Source organism: Periophthalmus magnuspinnatus, chromosome 1 (genome assembly GCF_009829125.3).
Source record: "Periophthalmus magnuspinnatus isolate fPerMag1 chromosome 1, fPerMag1.2.pri, whole genome shotgun sequence".
Classification (NCBI taxonomy): domain Eukaryota; kingdom Metazoa; phylum Chordata; class Actinopteri; order Gobiiformes; family Gobiidae; genus Periophthalmus; species Periophthalmus magnuspinnatus.
The window spans coordinates 2048419-2064959 of record NC_047126.1 but is presented as its reverse complement, the minus strand read 5'-3'; the positions used below and the strand labels follow the sequence as shown (position 1 = coordinate 2064959).

At 43.0% G+C, this 16541-nt stretch overlaps 2 protein-coding genes across 3 annotated transcripts in view; one reads left to right on the top strand and one right to left on the bottom strand.

Moving 5' to 3' along the window:
- LOC117375247 (trinucleotide repeat-containing gene 6C protein-like) overlaps positions 1-7881 on the top strand; it is a 34288-nt gene extending 26407 nt beyond the window's left edge. The window contains exons 17-20 of one of the 2 annotated variants that reach the window (XM_033971537.2): positions 95-274; positions 804-877; positions 957-1096; positions 1552-7881. In XM_033971537.2, the coding sequence (XP_033827428.1) occupies positions 95-274; positions 804-877; positions 957-1096; positions 1552-1924 (767 nt within the window). In that variant the 3' untranslated portion in view covers positions 1925-7881. Of the gene's footprint in view, positions 1-58; positions 275-803; positions 878-956; positions 1097-1551 lie in introns of both variants that reach the window. The other variant, XM_033971529.2, reaches the window with a different exon arrangement.
- Positions 7882-8449: 568 nt separating this feature from the next.
- On the bottom strand, positions 8450-13466 carry cd7al (cd7 antigen-like). Its single transcript, XM_055222523.1, has 5 exons — positions 13283-13466; positions 11307-11669; positions 10200-10553; positions 9562-9665; positions 8450-9196 (listed from the first exon to the last, which is right to left on the bottom strand). Exons 1-5 carry the CDS (start codon positions 13338-13340, stop codon positions 8978-8980), a joined length of 1098 nt encoding a protein of 365 aa, XP_055078498.1. The 5' UTR covers positions 13341-13466; the 3' UTR covers positions 8450-8977.
- Positions 13467-16541: the final 3075 nt, after the last annotated feature.

Genomic DNA, 16541 nt, shown 5'->3' with positions numbered 1-16541 from the left:
TCCATCTGTTTCCTGCTGTTCATCATTTCATCTCATCTGTTCTTTTTGTCATGTAAAGGAAAACACTCTGACATGAAGTCCACTTGGTCTCCAGGGCCCATCTCCCAAAGCCAAGGCTCTCTGTCCCATGAGCTGTGGAAAGTTCCCCCAGGGCCACGGAACAGCACCGCCCCCTCCCGCCCCCCGCCCGGCCTCACCAACACTAAGCCCGCCTCCACCTGGGGCGGCACCTCCCTGGGACTGGCCCAGGGCTGGAGTGGCTCCTACTCCTCTGGTGAGTCCATCTCAGTGGATCCTTTAACTTATGACACTTATTTTTATAAAGTCAGTTTCCATTGATTTAAAATAAACAAGTTTATTTGTACAGCACAATTTGTACACAAAGTAATTCAAAGTGCTTTACAGAATAAGAAAAACATTACAATCAAATACAACAAATCAAACCATAAATAATCATAAAATGAACATTAAAAGAGAAGAGGCAGAGTCAAACCTTTTCAGTCACATGCTCAGATAAAAAGAACCGTTTGGAGTCTGGATTTACAGAGTTTTCTCTAGACGTGCCACACTCTGTCTGCACTTTCCTCTCACTCGTAGCTGCTGATTCTCACGTTATGAGTTGGATGGTTTGGTGTTGCATTTGGATGTGATGCATATTGTGTCAGAGTGTTAAACTGACATTATGAGGTTTATGAATTCAAGAAACAGTTCTGTATGTATGACTGATGTACATCTATACTCCATTGATAAAATGTTTGTCTGAGTCACATATTTATTTCATTGTTAAACTGTGCGTCTCACAGAGGGAACGACTTGGAGCACGGACAGCACCAACAGGACCAGCAGCTGGCTGGTTCTGAGGAACCTCACTCCACAAGTATGTGCCCCCAGTGCCATGAAAACACCTCTGTGTTTCTACATTAGAGGTGTGTGTTTAACTGTTGCCTGTGTTTTAGATCGATGGTTCCACTCTGCGGACTCTGTGCATGCAGCACGGCCCCCTGATCACATTCCACCTCAATCTGACCCAGGGCAATGCCGTGGTCCGCTACAGCTCCAAGGACGAGGCCGCCAAGGCCCAGAAGTCTCTGCACATGTAAGCTGGAGTCACTGAACGTTTAACCTGCCCTTAGATTGGAAATATCTAAACTCTAAATACACCTTCATATGCAAACACACACAGATACTGGTGTAGAGTCACTTTGGGAAAATACTGCACAAACAAGCCACAAACTGTGGTTGTCATAGAAACAGGAAAAAACAGATGAATCTGATGACCCAGTTCATAATGTTTGTCCCATGTCACATTTGGACAATGGCTTAAACATAAAAAACAGTTATTTTGCGTTCAGATCAATAATCTAAGTGATAACTTACTTTATGATCACTTTTATAACAAAACAAAGTGTAAATGTTTGAAGTAACTTGAGCAGGAGCAGGGCCACATCATTAAGACGAGGAGCACATCATCAGGAGAAACATAACAGCAAATAACAAACCTTCATCACGAGTTTCATCTTCATTTAAATGTGTCTTTTTGTCCGGTCTTAGGTGTGTGCTTGGAAACACCACCATTCTGGCAGAGTTTGCTGGTGAAGAGGAGGTGACCCGCTTCTTTGCACAAGGCCAGTCACTAGGGTCCAACACCACTAGCTGGCAGGCTAACCAGGGAACCAATCAAAACCGGATGGGCGGAGCCACGCAGTCTCACACTATTGGTCAGTGGAGCAGCGGCGGCGGCGGAGCGGGAGGCAGCGGAGGGGCCAAGACCAGCGGGGGCAGCGGCGAGCTGCTGTGGGGGAGCGTTCCACAGTACTCCAGTCTGTGGGGGCCTCCGAGCGGAGAGGACACGCACGTCATCGGCAGCCCCACCCCCATCAACACGCTGCTGCCTGGAGACCTGCTGAGCGGAGAGTCGATGTAGAACCATGCAACACCCAAACACCTACAGCCTCCTGCCACCGTCACATGAAGCGACCGGTGCAGAGCAGGCGACAAACCAATTCAGAAGGAACAGGAGCTAAATCCAAGCAAATCATGTGGCGATAATCAGTATCACTGTTTTGAACTATGTCGAACTGTGAATTGTAAATCAGGAGACTGGGGTCCTCATCACACAGACAACGAGCCTCCAGTTCTTTTGTTTTACCTTTTGTTGTTTTTGAGAAGAAAATATTTCTTCTTCTTTTTCCTTTTGAAGCAAACTGAAACGTGTACACAGAGGAGGCTGTGTATTTGTTTTTTTTTCCATAAGTATACAACATTCTGTGTGAAGTGTTCTAGGAGAAGCAATCAAAGCTGCCATCTGAGACTTTCCTTTGCCCCGGAAAAGAAATCATCCCAAAAGAAGACTTAAAACGACCATTCCCAGCATGTCCATGGCCAAAGTCCATGTGGTTCAAAGACCTTTACTAGCAATGTTCTTGTTTGTTTCTCAGCACTAATATTAGCCTTAAGTGCTCTATGGCCCAGGTTCTTCCCAAGCCGCCTTTATTTGTTGGTATTTTGTTTTTGTAACTGAGGAAATTGCTAAAATCTTGCACAGTTTTCACCTCTGAGCCAGAAAGTGGTACAGGACACAACTGCTGGCCCACGCAAGCCACCGGTCAGTATGGAGGCCTGACCCGAGCGTCTGGTCCAACCAATCATCAGCGTCAACCTTCTTTTACTCCTTCATCTCCTTAGTGTTTGTTTTTTTTTTTTTTGTAGGTCAACCCTGTCTGTGGAAAGTCCCCACACACGTATAAGCTCACGGATGTGTTTGTCCAGTGGCACTGAATCATGAACAAATCCACGTACTTCAAGGAGACCAGTCCACGAGCTGGTGCTTACGTTAAAATTTTGTATTCGTTGTTAATAAGAAGTCCAGCAGTTTGCTCGGTCTGCCATGTGTGGAGGACGCAATCCAATTTGAACTTTACAGACAGTATCATTGTGCAATATGCCATAGACTTCTTCTTCTTCTTCTTCTTCTTCCGTCCGTCCTCAACCACCGGCGTTTTATTTCTTTTATTTATCCTTTTTTTTTTACTTGTTTTGGTGCAGCAACAAAAGACTTTGGAACTTCTCTTTTTAAAAACTCGGACTTATCCTGGCCGCCAATTCCTATGAACTGTTGGGACGAGCTTGCATAGAGGAAAGTGCAGCTGTTGAACTGAGCATGCTTAAAACTGAGAAGTGAGACGCTTCCTCTGTGCACGCCGCAGCCACGCCCAACACAGACTGAATCCTCCTGGGATTGGCCGGTTCTGGCTCCCTGGCACAATACCAAATAAGAGGGGTTTCTCCTAATGCAGTAGACCTACGAGTGTTCCTTGAGTTTGGTACTGTACAAACAGAAAGTAATGACTTCTATAAATTCAAAGGGTTTTATCATAGCACTTATGAAGAGCAAACTGCTTCAACTGCAATCCAGTAAATCAAAAAGGAGCAGCCAAAAAAAAAAAAAAACTTAAAAAAAACAAATGAAAAAAACCAGCTGCTCTCGTGTACTGTATGTATTTGACGGCGGCGTTGTGTAAGGCGTTGGTCCTCTGGTAGCAGGCCACGAGAAACTGAAATGTACCTTTTGAACTTTCGGGGGAAACGCCTGCAGTGTGGTGTTTTTCCTCTTTTGAACAATATCGAAGTGAATATCACTGTTACTCCAAATGTTAAGCCTTGATTAGTTTGGAGGCACTAGACTTGCAACATTAGCTGTTTCAGACCCCGCTGGCCGCCAGTGGTCAGTGCGTGCGTCGGAGGTTGTGGGGAGCGGGTCGGTCCACGAGTGCCTCTCTGCTGTGGTCCGGGCTGCTCACGGAATCCTCTTCAGTTTGGCAAGAAAACAACAGCTCGGCCTAAACGTGGCACCGTCTGTGGACGGCCCCTCCCCGCCGCCTCAGTCCTGTGACACAAAGATCACTTTAGCTGGATCATGTAATAGTCATATTTCTGGAATTTTTGCCAGTGTAATTTCTATGATGGTTTATTTTCTTTATTTTTTTTATTTCGATTTCTTTGTCAGTGTCTACATGCAGTGGTAAAGCAAAATATTTGCTGCTGAACTAGCCCTTCACTGTTCATATGCAGAACACTTTGGTCAGAGGTGCCTCTGTATGTTCATCCTGTGTATTGATGCAAAACAATACTACAGACCATGATCGATTGTCTTTATGTGAACCTGCTCATGCTTTGTGTTTGACAGCGTCTGTAGTACTTCCAGGTAGTAGTTTTGAGATGTGTAAAGAGTGGCTCACACAGGGTTGTAGCTGTTGGTTGCTCCACGCTGCTCCACCTGTCCGCAGGCTGCCCCCCTGTGCCCGCTGCCCCCTCCCTGTGTCCGCTGCCAAGCTGCTACGTTATGACCTCCTCCTCCTCCTGCTCCTCCTCCTCCTGCTCCTCCTCCTCCTCCTCCTCCTCCTGCAGACCCAGTAGCCTCTCCCCCATCAGGCACCCAAAGGCCCTCCAATCTGTTTCTATGCAAAAGACTAGAGGCTGGAGCATGCCCCTCCTTTGAGGAGAAGCACTTGTATCCCTGAGCCCTCCCGTACCGGCCGCACCAACACTGTTGAAACAATGTCCACATTTCTCTGGTCAGCCTTTGCCCCGCTCTGCGCTGACCGCACTAGTGTCCAGCTCGATCTCAGGGTAGGGGAGTCGATGATACAAAGTATGCTCTCCGTGATCGTCCTTTTGACTGTGAGAGCGATGTCTTACTCTTAAAGGCCATGTGCACAACTTAAACACAGACCTCACGCCGAACAAACGTAATTGGAAGGTGACAGGAGGAAATGTCACGTCCTCATTGTGGCCTACGGCACCAGGGGCCTGTACGTGCCATCATGTGCCAATCCCTGTGAGGAGGAGCTTTGAAACACTGAGCAGAGGGCACAGCGGGGACAGAGGGAACAAAGACACGGGCCCAACGCTCCGTCCTGTAGACATGTTTATATGCTTTGAGGGGACACTCACTTGTGGGTTCCAGTTTGCTACAGTGCACAGTTGATGATGGGTAATCCCGGGTACATATTTTTTTAAAACCAAAAATGAAATTGCATTTTAACGTCATTTTTATGAAGTTTGACATAAAATCTTAAAAATGTTTAAAAAATCTAAGTGTAAAAAAAAAAAAAGATCTATACTATGTTAATGCTCTGCACTTCTAGCTGAAACGTTTCTGGTCGTCAGTGTCGCTGCCACATCCACTGGAGCTCGCTGACGGCTGGTGCCTTTTTGTGGACGCTATATTTATCTTGTTTTGTTTTTGTGTCCTGCTCAAAGCGGACCCTCTGAACTGTACATTTCCACAAACCCAGATGACTTGGGCCCACTGTATCAGCCTCACTCTTCTTACAGGAGAGGCTCAGACTTCATGAGGTACAAAGTCTTAAAACAAAAGAAAAAAAAGAAACACGAAAACAGAAAACGGCTACCTTTCGGGGCTCTGCGTCCTGCAGCACACAAGCAAAAATCACTATTGCCTGTTTCTGTAACTGCCTTGATCCAAGCTCAGACAGACCCAACAGCCGAGGACCTCCCAGCATCTGTTCAACTGGAGAACCCTGACGTGACGGGGGTTACCCATGCTGCACCAGCACCGAGAGGCTCCCCTCTCCACATCTGTCAGCAGTATCTATGTACACAATGATACATACATACTGTTCTACGCTGTGTTCTAAGACTCTTGGATCCAAACTTCTGATGTGTTCTGTTTCTATTCCAAAAGGTCTTTGATACAAACTGAAAAAGAGCAATATGTATTTTTCCCGCAAATAAGTAGGTGGACGAAAAGATTCTGGGTCGGATGTGAACTCGATACTTGATTGAATGAAAGCTGCATCTCTCTGAGCTGGAGCTGGATGTGCACACTCTGGTGTAGTACACGCAGTACAACCTGTACTGTGTGTGGTGTAGTACACGCAGTACAACCTGTACTGTGTGTGGTGTAGTACACGCAGTACGACCTGTACTGTGTGTGGTGTAGTACACGCAGTACGACCTGTACTGTGTGTGGTGTAGTACACGCAGTACGACCTGTACTGTGTGTGACGCCGTACGCAGTACAAAGTGTTGTACTGCGTATGTGAAGTACTTGTTTCTTAGCTCGTCTAAAAGCCCAACCTGAATCATCTGCTTTGATGCATATTTTAACCTAGTTGAATCACAAACATATCAAGACAAAATACTGAACACAAATACTTGAATCATACAGCGCCAATAACATAATGTGAAGTCGTTCATTTTGTTGTCTCAATCGGACAGGTACACATAGGGGCTTTTAGATCTATCAAAAATGTATTTCATTACGTTACCAAGTAGAAAAAAGCAGTAGTCCGTGTGCTTGCCGTGTGAATGTGACTGTGAGGATGTTTGTTTTGTTTTGTCCAAACTTTTCTGCTTGACGTTGTTATTATCTAATGTTGCACTGAGTGTCTTCTACCCCTCGCTCAGCTAATCGTTCAAAAGGAGTCAAAGTACAGAGGGGGGACCGTGACAATTCACGTGTACATGTTTACTCAAGGACTTACGGATTTTATTTCATTCTATATGTAAAAATATCTACCTTATAGTGGCTTTTATTGTGGAATAATCCAACATAAGGATTATAAGTATTGCACCACTTTGTTCCAGTTCAATATAAAAAGTATAAAAAAATAATAAAGAATAAAAAATATCTAAAAAAAAAATACAAAAAACTTAAAAGCCTAAAAACAAAAAGAACTGTGGCCATAGCTAGCTGTAGAAAGACTAGTAAATCCCTGTTACTTCTTTGAAAAAAATGTTAAGGGATTCAAGGAGATAACAGAGCAGGAGGTGAGTTTGCTCCAGACTCATTTCAGAGGTGCCTATCTTTTCATTTGTTCTGCTAAAGCCACCTGTCGTTTACAAGCATTTCATTTGTCTAGAGTTTAAGGACTTAGACAGATACAACAGCAATGTTTAAAAAACTAAACAAACAGTTCATCTTCCATCAAAAATGGACATAAAATCTTAAAATGAAGATTTTTGCTACTTAAGAACTCTGGGATTGATCAGTGTTGTCATATTTGGATTTATAATTTTTGTGTCGATGGACTATCTCTGTATTTGTGAAATGTTTTTACTTTGTGTAAGCAGCATTTTGCTTACGATCTTGCACACTCATAAAAGATGTGGATTTTGTCTCAGGAAGGCCAGGGTTCCAGTTACCAACTCCATCACGTTTATGTTTTTTCTTTATGTGAAAAGAGCAACTGAAGACCCGAGCGGCGTGGAGGTTGGACAGAATCGAGAACCATTTTGTTTGAAATTAAAGTTTGTAGCAAGTTACATAATTACCAAATAAGACTGAGAATCAACTTGGAGAAGTGGTGTGCTTTATGTGAAATCTAAGTAGAAATCGCTTTACATGAATATGAACAGTCTGATTGTCAAAAGACGTCGACATAAATGCGTTTGTTTGTCTTTTCAGATGTTGTTTTGTTTTTTTCCTGTTTGTTCTGGAGCATTGTGCAAGTTCAGTTTGAATCAGCTCTCTGCCTGTTTAGCCGAGAGTTTTATTATATATTTTTTTTTTTTTTTTTACATGTTCCGCGGGTTTTCAGAGGAGGATGGAGAGAGTTCAGATGGTTTCTAAAAAGATCATGATCTATGCACAAGTGGGAGGGGCCGAGTCCGGGCCGCAGACTGTGGACCTGTGTGCTCGGGGGGGAGGGGGGGGGTTTCCTGTGGGTTTGTGTTGTCGTTTTTTTTCTCACTCTCCTTCGACCCATCCCCTCCTCCCGCCACTTCATTATTATCTCATGTTTTTGCTCTTTACATTGTGACGCCATGCTGTGTAATTTAACCAATGAGCGCTTACTTTCTGCTAAAGCACTGTGGGTTATACTGACAAAAGCCCATGACCTGTTTGTTTTTTTTGTTGTTTTTGTTTTGTTTTTTGTTTTTGTTTTTAAAGGGAGGGAGGGCGCGGGAGGGGGCGGGGTCAAACAGGGGACTTTGCCGTTGCCTTTGTCTTTACTTTGACAAACATTAAGGAACATGTCTGTAACTCAAAATACAAATTGTGGCTTTTAATGTTGTTGTTCTTTTATCCTCATAGAATGTGATCGTTAAAGACATGAACCAGGAACAAATGTTTCCACGACAACGGAGCTTCTTTCTGACTATATTAATAAAGTACAGATTTTCTTGGCTGTAACGTCGTCGTCTCCTTCAGTGTTTTTTTTTTTTTAACTTATGTTGTGTGAGTTTAAACTTATTCTGCAGCATTAAAAAAAAACAAAAAACCTTATAAGACTCAAAATCAGCAAGAAAAACTTTTTAAATATGTACTTCGATACTTTAACTTTAGCAGACTTTTTCATGTGATACTTTTACTTATAAGTATTTTTTGCTCCAGTATCTGTACATTTACTTAATAAAACTGAGTACTTCCTCCTCTGCAGTGATGCAAATAAAACCACAGAAAAAAACACAAAAACTACATAGAAAAAGGATTCAAACTTTATTAAAAATATTCATATTTAACAAACATAACACACATAAAAAGTCCAGTATTTTTAATAGTTTTAAAGCTGAATGTCGAGGTTTGTACAATAATATTTACACGTGTAAATCCAGACTCATGTGGAGTGACTCAGATCCACATTATGCAACGAGGCTGGTGCTGCTTTTATCGACTTTTGTTCATGTTTTTATCGACTTTTCAACTAAGAAAAGCTGCAAATTTCAGGAAGTGATGAGTTAAATGTGTGAATGAAACGAAACACAACTCCAGGACTGTGGTGTTTGAGTTGGTTTGGCTCACTCTGGTTTGGCTCACTCTGGTTTGACTCACTCTGGTTTGACTCACTCTGGATTGGATCACTCTGATACAAACCAGAGTGATCCAAACCACTCTGGCTTCAGTCACTCTGGTTTGGCTCTGGTTTTGGTCACTCTGAATTGGCTCACTCTGACTCACTCTAGTTTGGTTCACTCCAGATTGGTTCACTCTTGTTTGGCTCACTCTGGCTCACTCCGGTTTGGACTCGATGGCTCCGTTGGGACTCTCGTAGTGGTTTTCGGGGCGAGGCTCCCTCTCGTCCTTCGTGGTGATGTTCCTGTACTCTGACGCCCACGGCAGCTCGTCCCCGAAGCCCCGGGAGCGTTTGGGGCTCTTGGGCTTCAGACCGGTCATCTCCTCGTAGATGGGCGCCGGGTTGGGGGTTGCCTTTGCTCGTGGGCGGCTCCCCTTCAGTGGAAATCAAAATCGAAAATCAAAATCACAGAATCAGACAGTTTTGACTTCCTGTGTGAAAATCAGTCCCTCTCTCTGTTTCTGCTGCTCGTTTAGAGACGATTTCACTCAATATTTAAAAGTTTAATATTAGTTTTTAACATTTTTTAACTACTTTTTAACTAATTATCTCAATGGGAAATGATAGTTCCCTGTTTGTTTTGTTTGTTCATTTACCAGAAGAATTGCTTACACCTTAGCGCTGCTCAGTTGTGACACTGTGTGGTTTGTGGTTTGGAGCAGAGGAAGTGTGTACCACGCCGTTCACACGCAGCTGTTGCACTTCTGAATATATTTGGAGTGATGCGTTTGAGACTCACCCTGTGCACGAGCAAAGCCACGACCAGGAGGACAAAAGTGACGGCCACCGCTGCAGACAAGGCGTAAATGAGGGCGGAGTAACTGGAGCAGCCGCACTGGTCGTCTGCAAACACAAACACACACAGGGTTTAGGACGGCTCTGAAGGGGACGGACGGGGACGGACGGGGACAGACGGGGGACAGACGGGGGACAGATGGGGGAAATTTGGCCGTCTTTGCTCAGTCGGCTGTCTCTCTTCTTCCCTTTAACCTGGAGCGGGTGAAGGTGAGAGGATCTGTCAGAGTAAAATGAGCTGCAGAAAAACAGAAACCACTGAGGCAAAACTTCCTCCTTTAAAATGACAACCGCAAAAAAAAAGCAATAATAATAAACAAGTAACAATGTGACTGACCACAGAGAGAACGGAGAGAAAACAGAGAAATACATGAACAGAACAAGCACAAAGAAAGAAATACATGAGCAGAACAAAGAGAGAAACACGTGAACAGAACAAGCACAAAGAGAGAGCGTGGGGCGGGGCATAGGACGGGGCGTGGGGCGGGGCGTGGGGTGGTGCAGGGTGGGGGGCGGGGGGTGGTGCAGGGTGGGGGGCGGGGGGTGGTGCAGGGTGGGGGGCGGGGCAGGGGGCGTGTTTACCTTGCACAGACACATACACCCCCTGTGGGCCCATGGCGGGGCTGGGGGGTCGCCCCTGGAGCAGGAGTTGGCAGCTGTACAGGCCGCTGTCCTCGGGACGCAGAGCGTCCACAGTCAGGCTGTAGCTGATGCCCCCTGGTCCCGGGACGGGGACCAGCCGGACCCTGTCCTCAGAGAAGTGCGAGGAGCGGGACGTGCGCTGGGAGTGGTACAGCAGCTCCACGGGGCCACGCCCCTTCTGCCTCTTCAGGACCACGCCCTCCACCGCGGAGTCGTCCCCCACAGGAGGCAGGCAGGGCATCTGGGTGGAGCCCCCCACACAGGTGTGGACCCAGTCCCTGTCCACGTCCACCACTCGAAGGACAAAAACAACACACGTTACAAGAAGAAAATACACAGGACATGAGACGAGTGTCCATCACACAGAGACATGTGTCCATCAGACAGAGACATGTGTCCATCACACAAACAGAGACATGTGTCCATCAGACAGAGACATGTGTCCATCACACAAACAGAGACATGTGTCCATCACACACAGGGACATTCTGCTTCTGTCTCACACTCAGGACGTTTATGTCCCTGTAATGATGTCCCTGACACTTCCTCAGGACATGAGTCACCACCGCAGAGACACGTGAGCCTCTGAGACATGAGACATTACACACTTTTACACAACACTGTTTTTACAACAAACGTCTGAAAATAGCAACACAAAAACACAAACATGTGACAAGAGAATGTTGTAATGAAAATGTGAGATGGAAACATCAGACACACAAGTCAGTGCAGTGTGTGACTGTGTGTGTGTGTATATGTGTGTGTGTACGTATATATGTGTGTGTACGTATATATATATATATATATATATATATATATATATATGTGTGTGTGTGTGTGTGTGTACGTATATGTGTGTGTAACTCACCTCCTTATACACATGAAGGAGTCTGTGTGTGTGTGTCACACCTCCTTGACATAGAAGTATTCCGTGTTCCCTGTGTGTGTTGTGTGCATGTTGTATGTTGTGTGTTGTATGTTGTGTGTTGTGTGCATGTTGTGTGTTGTGTGAATGTTGTGTGTTGTGTGTTGTGTTGTGCATCTCACCTCCTCGCACATAGATGAAGTACTCTGTTGTCCCTCGCTGCACGGTGTCTTCAGACGTCGGGTTGTTGAAGTTAAACTCGCAGTGATACTGGTCGGTGTCCGTGGGCCTCAGGTCCCTGATGGTGACGTTGACCTCGTGGATTTTGGGGTCTCCGGTGACGCTGGTGCGGTTGTGGTACTCGCCGTCTCTCACGCTCACGTCTTCGTCCTCGTACTTGAAGAGCACGTCCCCGGGCCGCAGCCTCGAGCGCTTCAGGTAAACCCCAAAGGGCGGAGTCGAGGTGTGGTCCACGCGGCAGGACAGGACCACGACGTCTCCTGAGTCACGAGCTAAAACCTCCAGGTGTGCGGAGACACAACACACTGAGAAACACACAAACAATGAGACAAATACACACCAGGGGACTGCCAGAATGTTCCACTGTGCGGCTTTAGTAATTCAAACAGCCTTTTATCTTCATTAAACAACAAAACCTACGTCTGTTCACTCCAGGTTTAAGGTTTAAGGTTTAAAGTTGTGATCACACTGGATTTACACTGACCGTGAGGCGGGTCAGAACCTGCAACTCGCTTCACCTGGACCCGACTCACCTGGACCCGACTCACCTGGACCCGACTCACCTGGACCTGTCTCACCTCACCTGTACCCCTCCCCAAGACCCTCCTCACCTGGACCTGTCTCACCCACCTTCCCCGAACTGGCCTGCCTGGACCCACGCATTCTCTGTCTCGCCTCACCTGGCCCTGTCTCACCCAGACCCTTGCTCAGTGTGGCAGGACCTGACCCGCACCATGTCAGGACTAAACCAGGACCAAACCAAGTCCACATCAAAACTCCACACGTTTACTCCTCCTCACTGGATTTAACAGACGAGTGTCAGAGAAGAGGAAAAGTGGATGTGTTTATTTTTAGAACCTGAACATGAAATAAACTGATACCAGAAAAAAAACAGGAAAAAACAGGCAACATTCTGAAATAAAATAAAAACCAGCGATGAAACAAAAACAGGACAGTCCAGTGTTTAAGGACGATTCACATTTGAGGCGTCTGCTCTTTACTCAAGTACATTTTACAGTGGATACTTTTACTTTTACTTCACTACATTACAGCACAGTATCTGTACTTTCTACTCCACTACATTTTTGAACTGGACTGGAAAGTAAAAGTATTTTTTATTATGAAAATCACCACATTTGAAGTGTTTTTTAGACTCAAAGCCTGCAGGAAACACTTTTTACATTTTTAAACAAATACTTTCAGTTTTACGTAAGTGTATTTTTTTTATGTGAAACTTTTACATATGTGCGTATTTCCACCACATATTTTAATATTCTGAGAGATACTTTCAGTGAAACAAAACATCATTGGACTCATATTTACATATAAAAAGGCGTTTGTTCTTGCATATTTAGCACCTGCGCGCTCCTGTTTTTCACCGTTTAAACCCAAACACAGACCACACGCCTCCATCTCCGTCTTTACTTCTACGAAACCTCCACATCCTGAAGCTGTAGATGATTTTACATAATTAATTTACTGTTAAAATGTCCTGTAGCCTCACTCTGCTGTGGCCCAGGACGTTATTTAACTCATGTAACCCTGGTTCTATGACATATGGTTTAGTTTAGTTTTGTGATTTGAATGTGTTCCTTATTCTGTAACACTTTGAATGAAACTTTTCGTGCCAATTTTGCTGCACAAATACACTCGGCTGTCCTTCAGAGACAAAGAAATGACAAAAAAGACAGAAAAATGACAAAAAGATAGAAAAATGACAAAAAAGACACAGAAAAATGACAAAAAAGACACAGAAAAATGACAAAAAAGACAGAAAAATGACAAAAAGATAGAAAAATGACAAAAAAGACACAGAAAAATGACAAAAAAGACACAAAACCCCCAACATTTTCCATCACAATCTGAATCAGCACATCCCCCGTGAGCGTCTGAGCGAACGAGGTGAAATGGGACTCACCGGCGTGCGCGGAGAAGAGCGCGAGCGTCCACAGAGCGAGGCGTTCAGTGTCACTCATGTTGAACCTCAGAGCAGTGACAGCTCAAACCACAGCCTCAGTGTCGGGTTCTGCCTCAAGATAATGGTGTAACTGTCAATGAAACCAAGAGGAACTGTGCAAAGCTCCACCTTCAGACGCTCTGGGACGGGCCTTGACCCTAATATACGACCCAAAACTCACTCCTCACAACGGACAAAACAAAAAAGAATATAACTGTTACCACATGAGACAGTAGAGCTGTGATCAGCTGCTCAGTGTGAAATTGGTTAGAAATAACAGAGAAATGTGACTTTTTAACTCACTACAAAAACACACAAAGCCACATAAACTTTCCATTGGAGCAGAGTTTTTCCAGTAGGTGTCCCCCCCAAAAAACTATACTTCTGTTTCTTTTATCATTTACTTTTTTTGTAATCGTTTTTGTGTTGTTATCTACAGTTGTGCAAGTTTTTGTATTTTTTGACCCCTTTTTAAACTCCAGACCTCCATCTGTTTTCCCCGAGATCCGCTTTTCATGGGCATAAACAAAGAAGAAAAATAATAGAATAAAAACCAACTAAATAAATATATTACAAAAATTAATAAATACAAAAAAATAAATAAATGCATAAAAAATACCAAAAATGAATAAATACATAAAAAACAAATGCATAAAAATACCAAAAAATAAATAAATACATAAGAAATAAATAAATAAATGCATAAAAAGTAAGTGCATAAAAAATGCCAACAAATAAATAAATGCATAAAAATACCAAAAATAAATAAATACATAAAAATGAAATACATAAATACAAGAAATAAATACATAAAATAAATACATAAAAAATAAATAAATGCATAAAAAATACAAAAATAAATAAATACATAAAAATTAAATAGATAAATAAATCAATCAATAATAAGGATAAAAAATATACATGTAGCAATAATAATACATTAATATATATATTTTTAATTACTGACTTAAATAAGGGACATCACAGCCCAATCCTACGCAGTAATTTGTCCAAACCCAGTCCTGTTTGGTCACATTGAGACTTTTCTCCTGTCATCAACATTCCCTGAAGCTAACTGAAAGCACTGCTCTGTCTGAAGCTCTGTCACTAAAATTTTTTTAACATAATCTGACCAGAAAGAGCCGATTTCGCCGGATTTGTGTCGTTAAACGAGTCTCTCACACATAAAATTACAACCACAAACAGTTTTTAAACATGAACTTGTGCTGTTTAAATCCATTTTGCGCGCGTTAAATTGTTTTAGACAGTGTTTACTAATGAGCGTCTGAGCTGAGTATTTACACCACAATCACAAAACCACAGATCAAAACACAGTGACGTTTATTTCACACCATTATGTGAATTTGCTTTTACACTTTTACCCAGAACAACAGAGAGTTTCCTGTGGGACGGGGCCTGACAGACACAGATCAGATGCTTTTATTCAACCTGACACATCCACACCACATTTCTCATTTTGCACATGACTTGTCGGCCACATGGGCTGCGCGACGTTGTGTTTGTGTCATTCTTGGACCTTATAGTTCCACATGAGGAGCAGGGGCCTATAGCGTTTGAGAAAGTCCCTGTTTTGAGCCATTTTCAAACAGGAAATCCACAAACGTTGGACCTAATTTGGACTGGGACCACAGGATTGTCACTGGAACGATGTGGTTTAAAGTTCATTTGACTGACAAGGAGGACGTCTGACCCCTTCCCCAACCCCAACCCTCCAAAAATGCATTACCCCGAGCTCGTTTTCAGACAGAGGAACCTTTTATCACGAGGATGAGCTCAGTAAAATCTGCAGGAGTGTAATCTGGACTGCAGCACTGACAGTTTTGCAAAAGGAAAATAAATGATGTAATGTGTTGCATTAGTTGGCGACTTCTCACACCAGATTACTCCATTTACTCCTTTCTCTGGAGACACACATCCACCAGGGGGCGCACTTGTTTCTTTACACTCGGACTCAGACATATTTAAAGTAAAACTGAGAAATATTAGACTAAAGAGCTGCCCACGTCTCACCTTGTGTCCAGTTTTTCACTCAGTTGTAGCAGTTTGTGGGTTTGACTCATGTTAAGTTCATTTTATCCACTTTTTTTTGCCTCATTTGGATCATTTCTCGTTTTTTTTTTTACTGGAGTACATTTGAGAGCAGTATCTGTACTTTCTACTCCACTACATGTTTGAAAAGTAAAAAGTACTTTTCATCTGATTTGAGGGGTTATTTTTTATCATGTTCGTGGAAACATCCGCACTAAAGTTTAAGAGTTCAAGCTCCAAAACAAAAATAAACACACAAAATTCAGAAGAAAAATGAAGAAATTGAATCATTTTGTTACTGTGACCAAAATATGTGTCATTTTTAATCAATATTATTAAAGAACATCGTTAAACAGGCACTTAATTATTTGAATTAAGTCGTTTTTTCACGTGGACTTTTACTTGAATAACTTTTTGCCTCTGTATCTGTACTTTTAAGTAACAACACTGAGTACTTCATCCTCCACTGCAGTTTACTCCTTTCTCTGGAGACACACATCCACCAGGGGGCGCACTTTTTAGCTTTGACTCAGACGCATTTAAAGTCAAACTGAGCACATTATATGAAACATTACTCTGCTACATCAGAGTAAAATCACACACAAGGTGGGACTTGGGCAGATCTTCAGTTTTGTTTCATGTGGAGTTTATTTTATCCACTTTTTGCCTCATTTGGATCATTTGTTGAGAAGTGGAGAGATGATGTGGTCCAGTTTAGTCCAGACTTCTGTTACTTAGATTTGGTGGAAGTCAAAGTGTTTTCTTTGTGGCGCTGAGAGTGAAAAGTTTGAGCCATTGGGCCGTTTGTACGACTGAATGTGACATAATTTAGAGACACGTCTGAAAAGTGGAGCAAGTACAAGTCTATTACTTAAGTAAAAGTACAGATACAGAGGTTAAAAGTTACTCAAGTTAAAGTGTCACATGAAAAAAATCTACTCAAGTAAAAATCTTAAAGTGCCCGTTTAAAAATGTACGTTATTAAAGTAAAAGTATTTCACACAAGTGTTGTTCATTTGTTAAAGTGTAAATGTAGAAATATTGATTTAAAAATTAGACATTTTGGTCACAATAACAAAACAAATTATTACATTTTTTTTTGTGTGTGTGTTTTTGTTTTGCTCAAAGCTGAAGCTTGAACTTTATTGAGGATCTTACTACAAAAATGGTA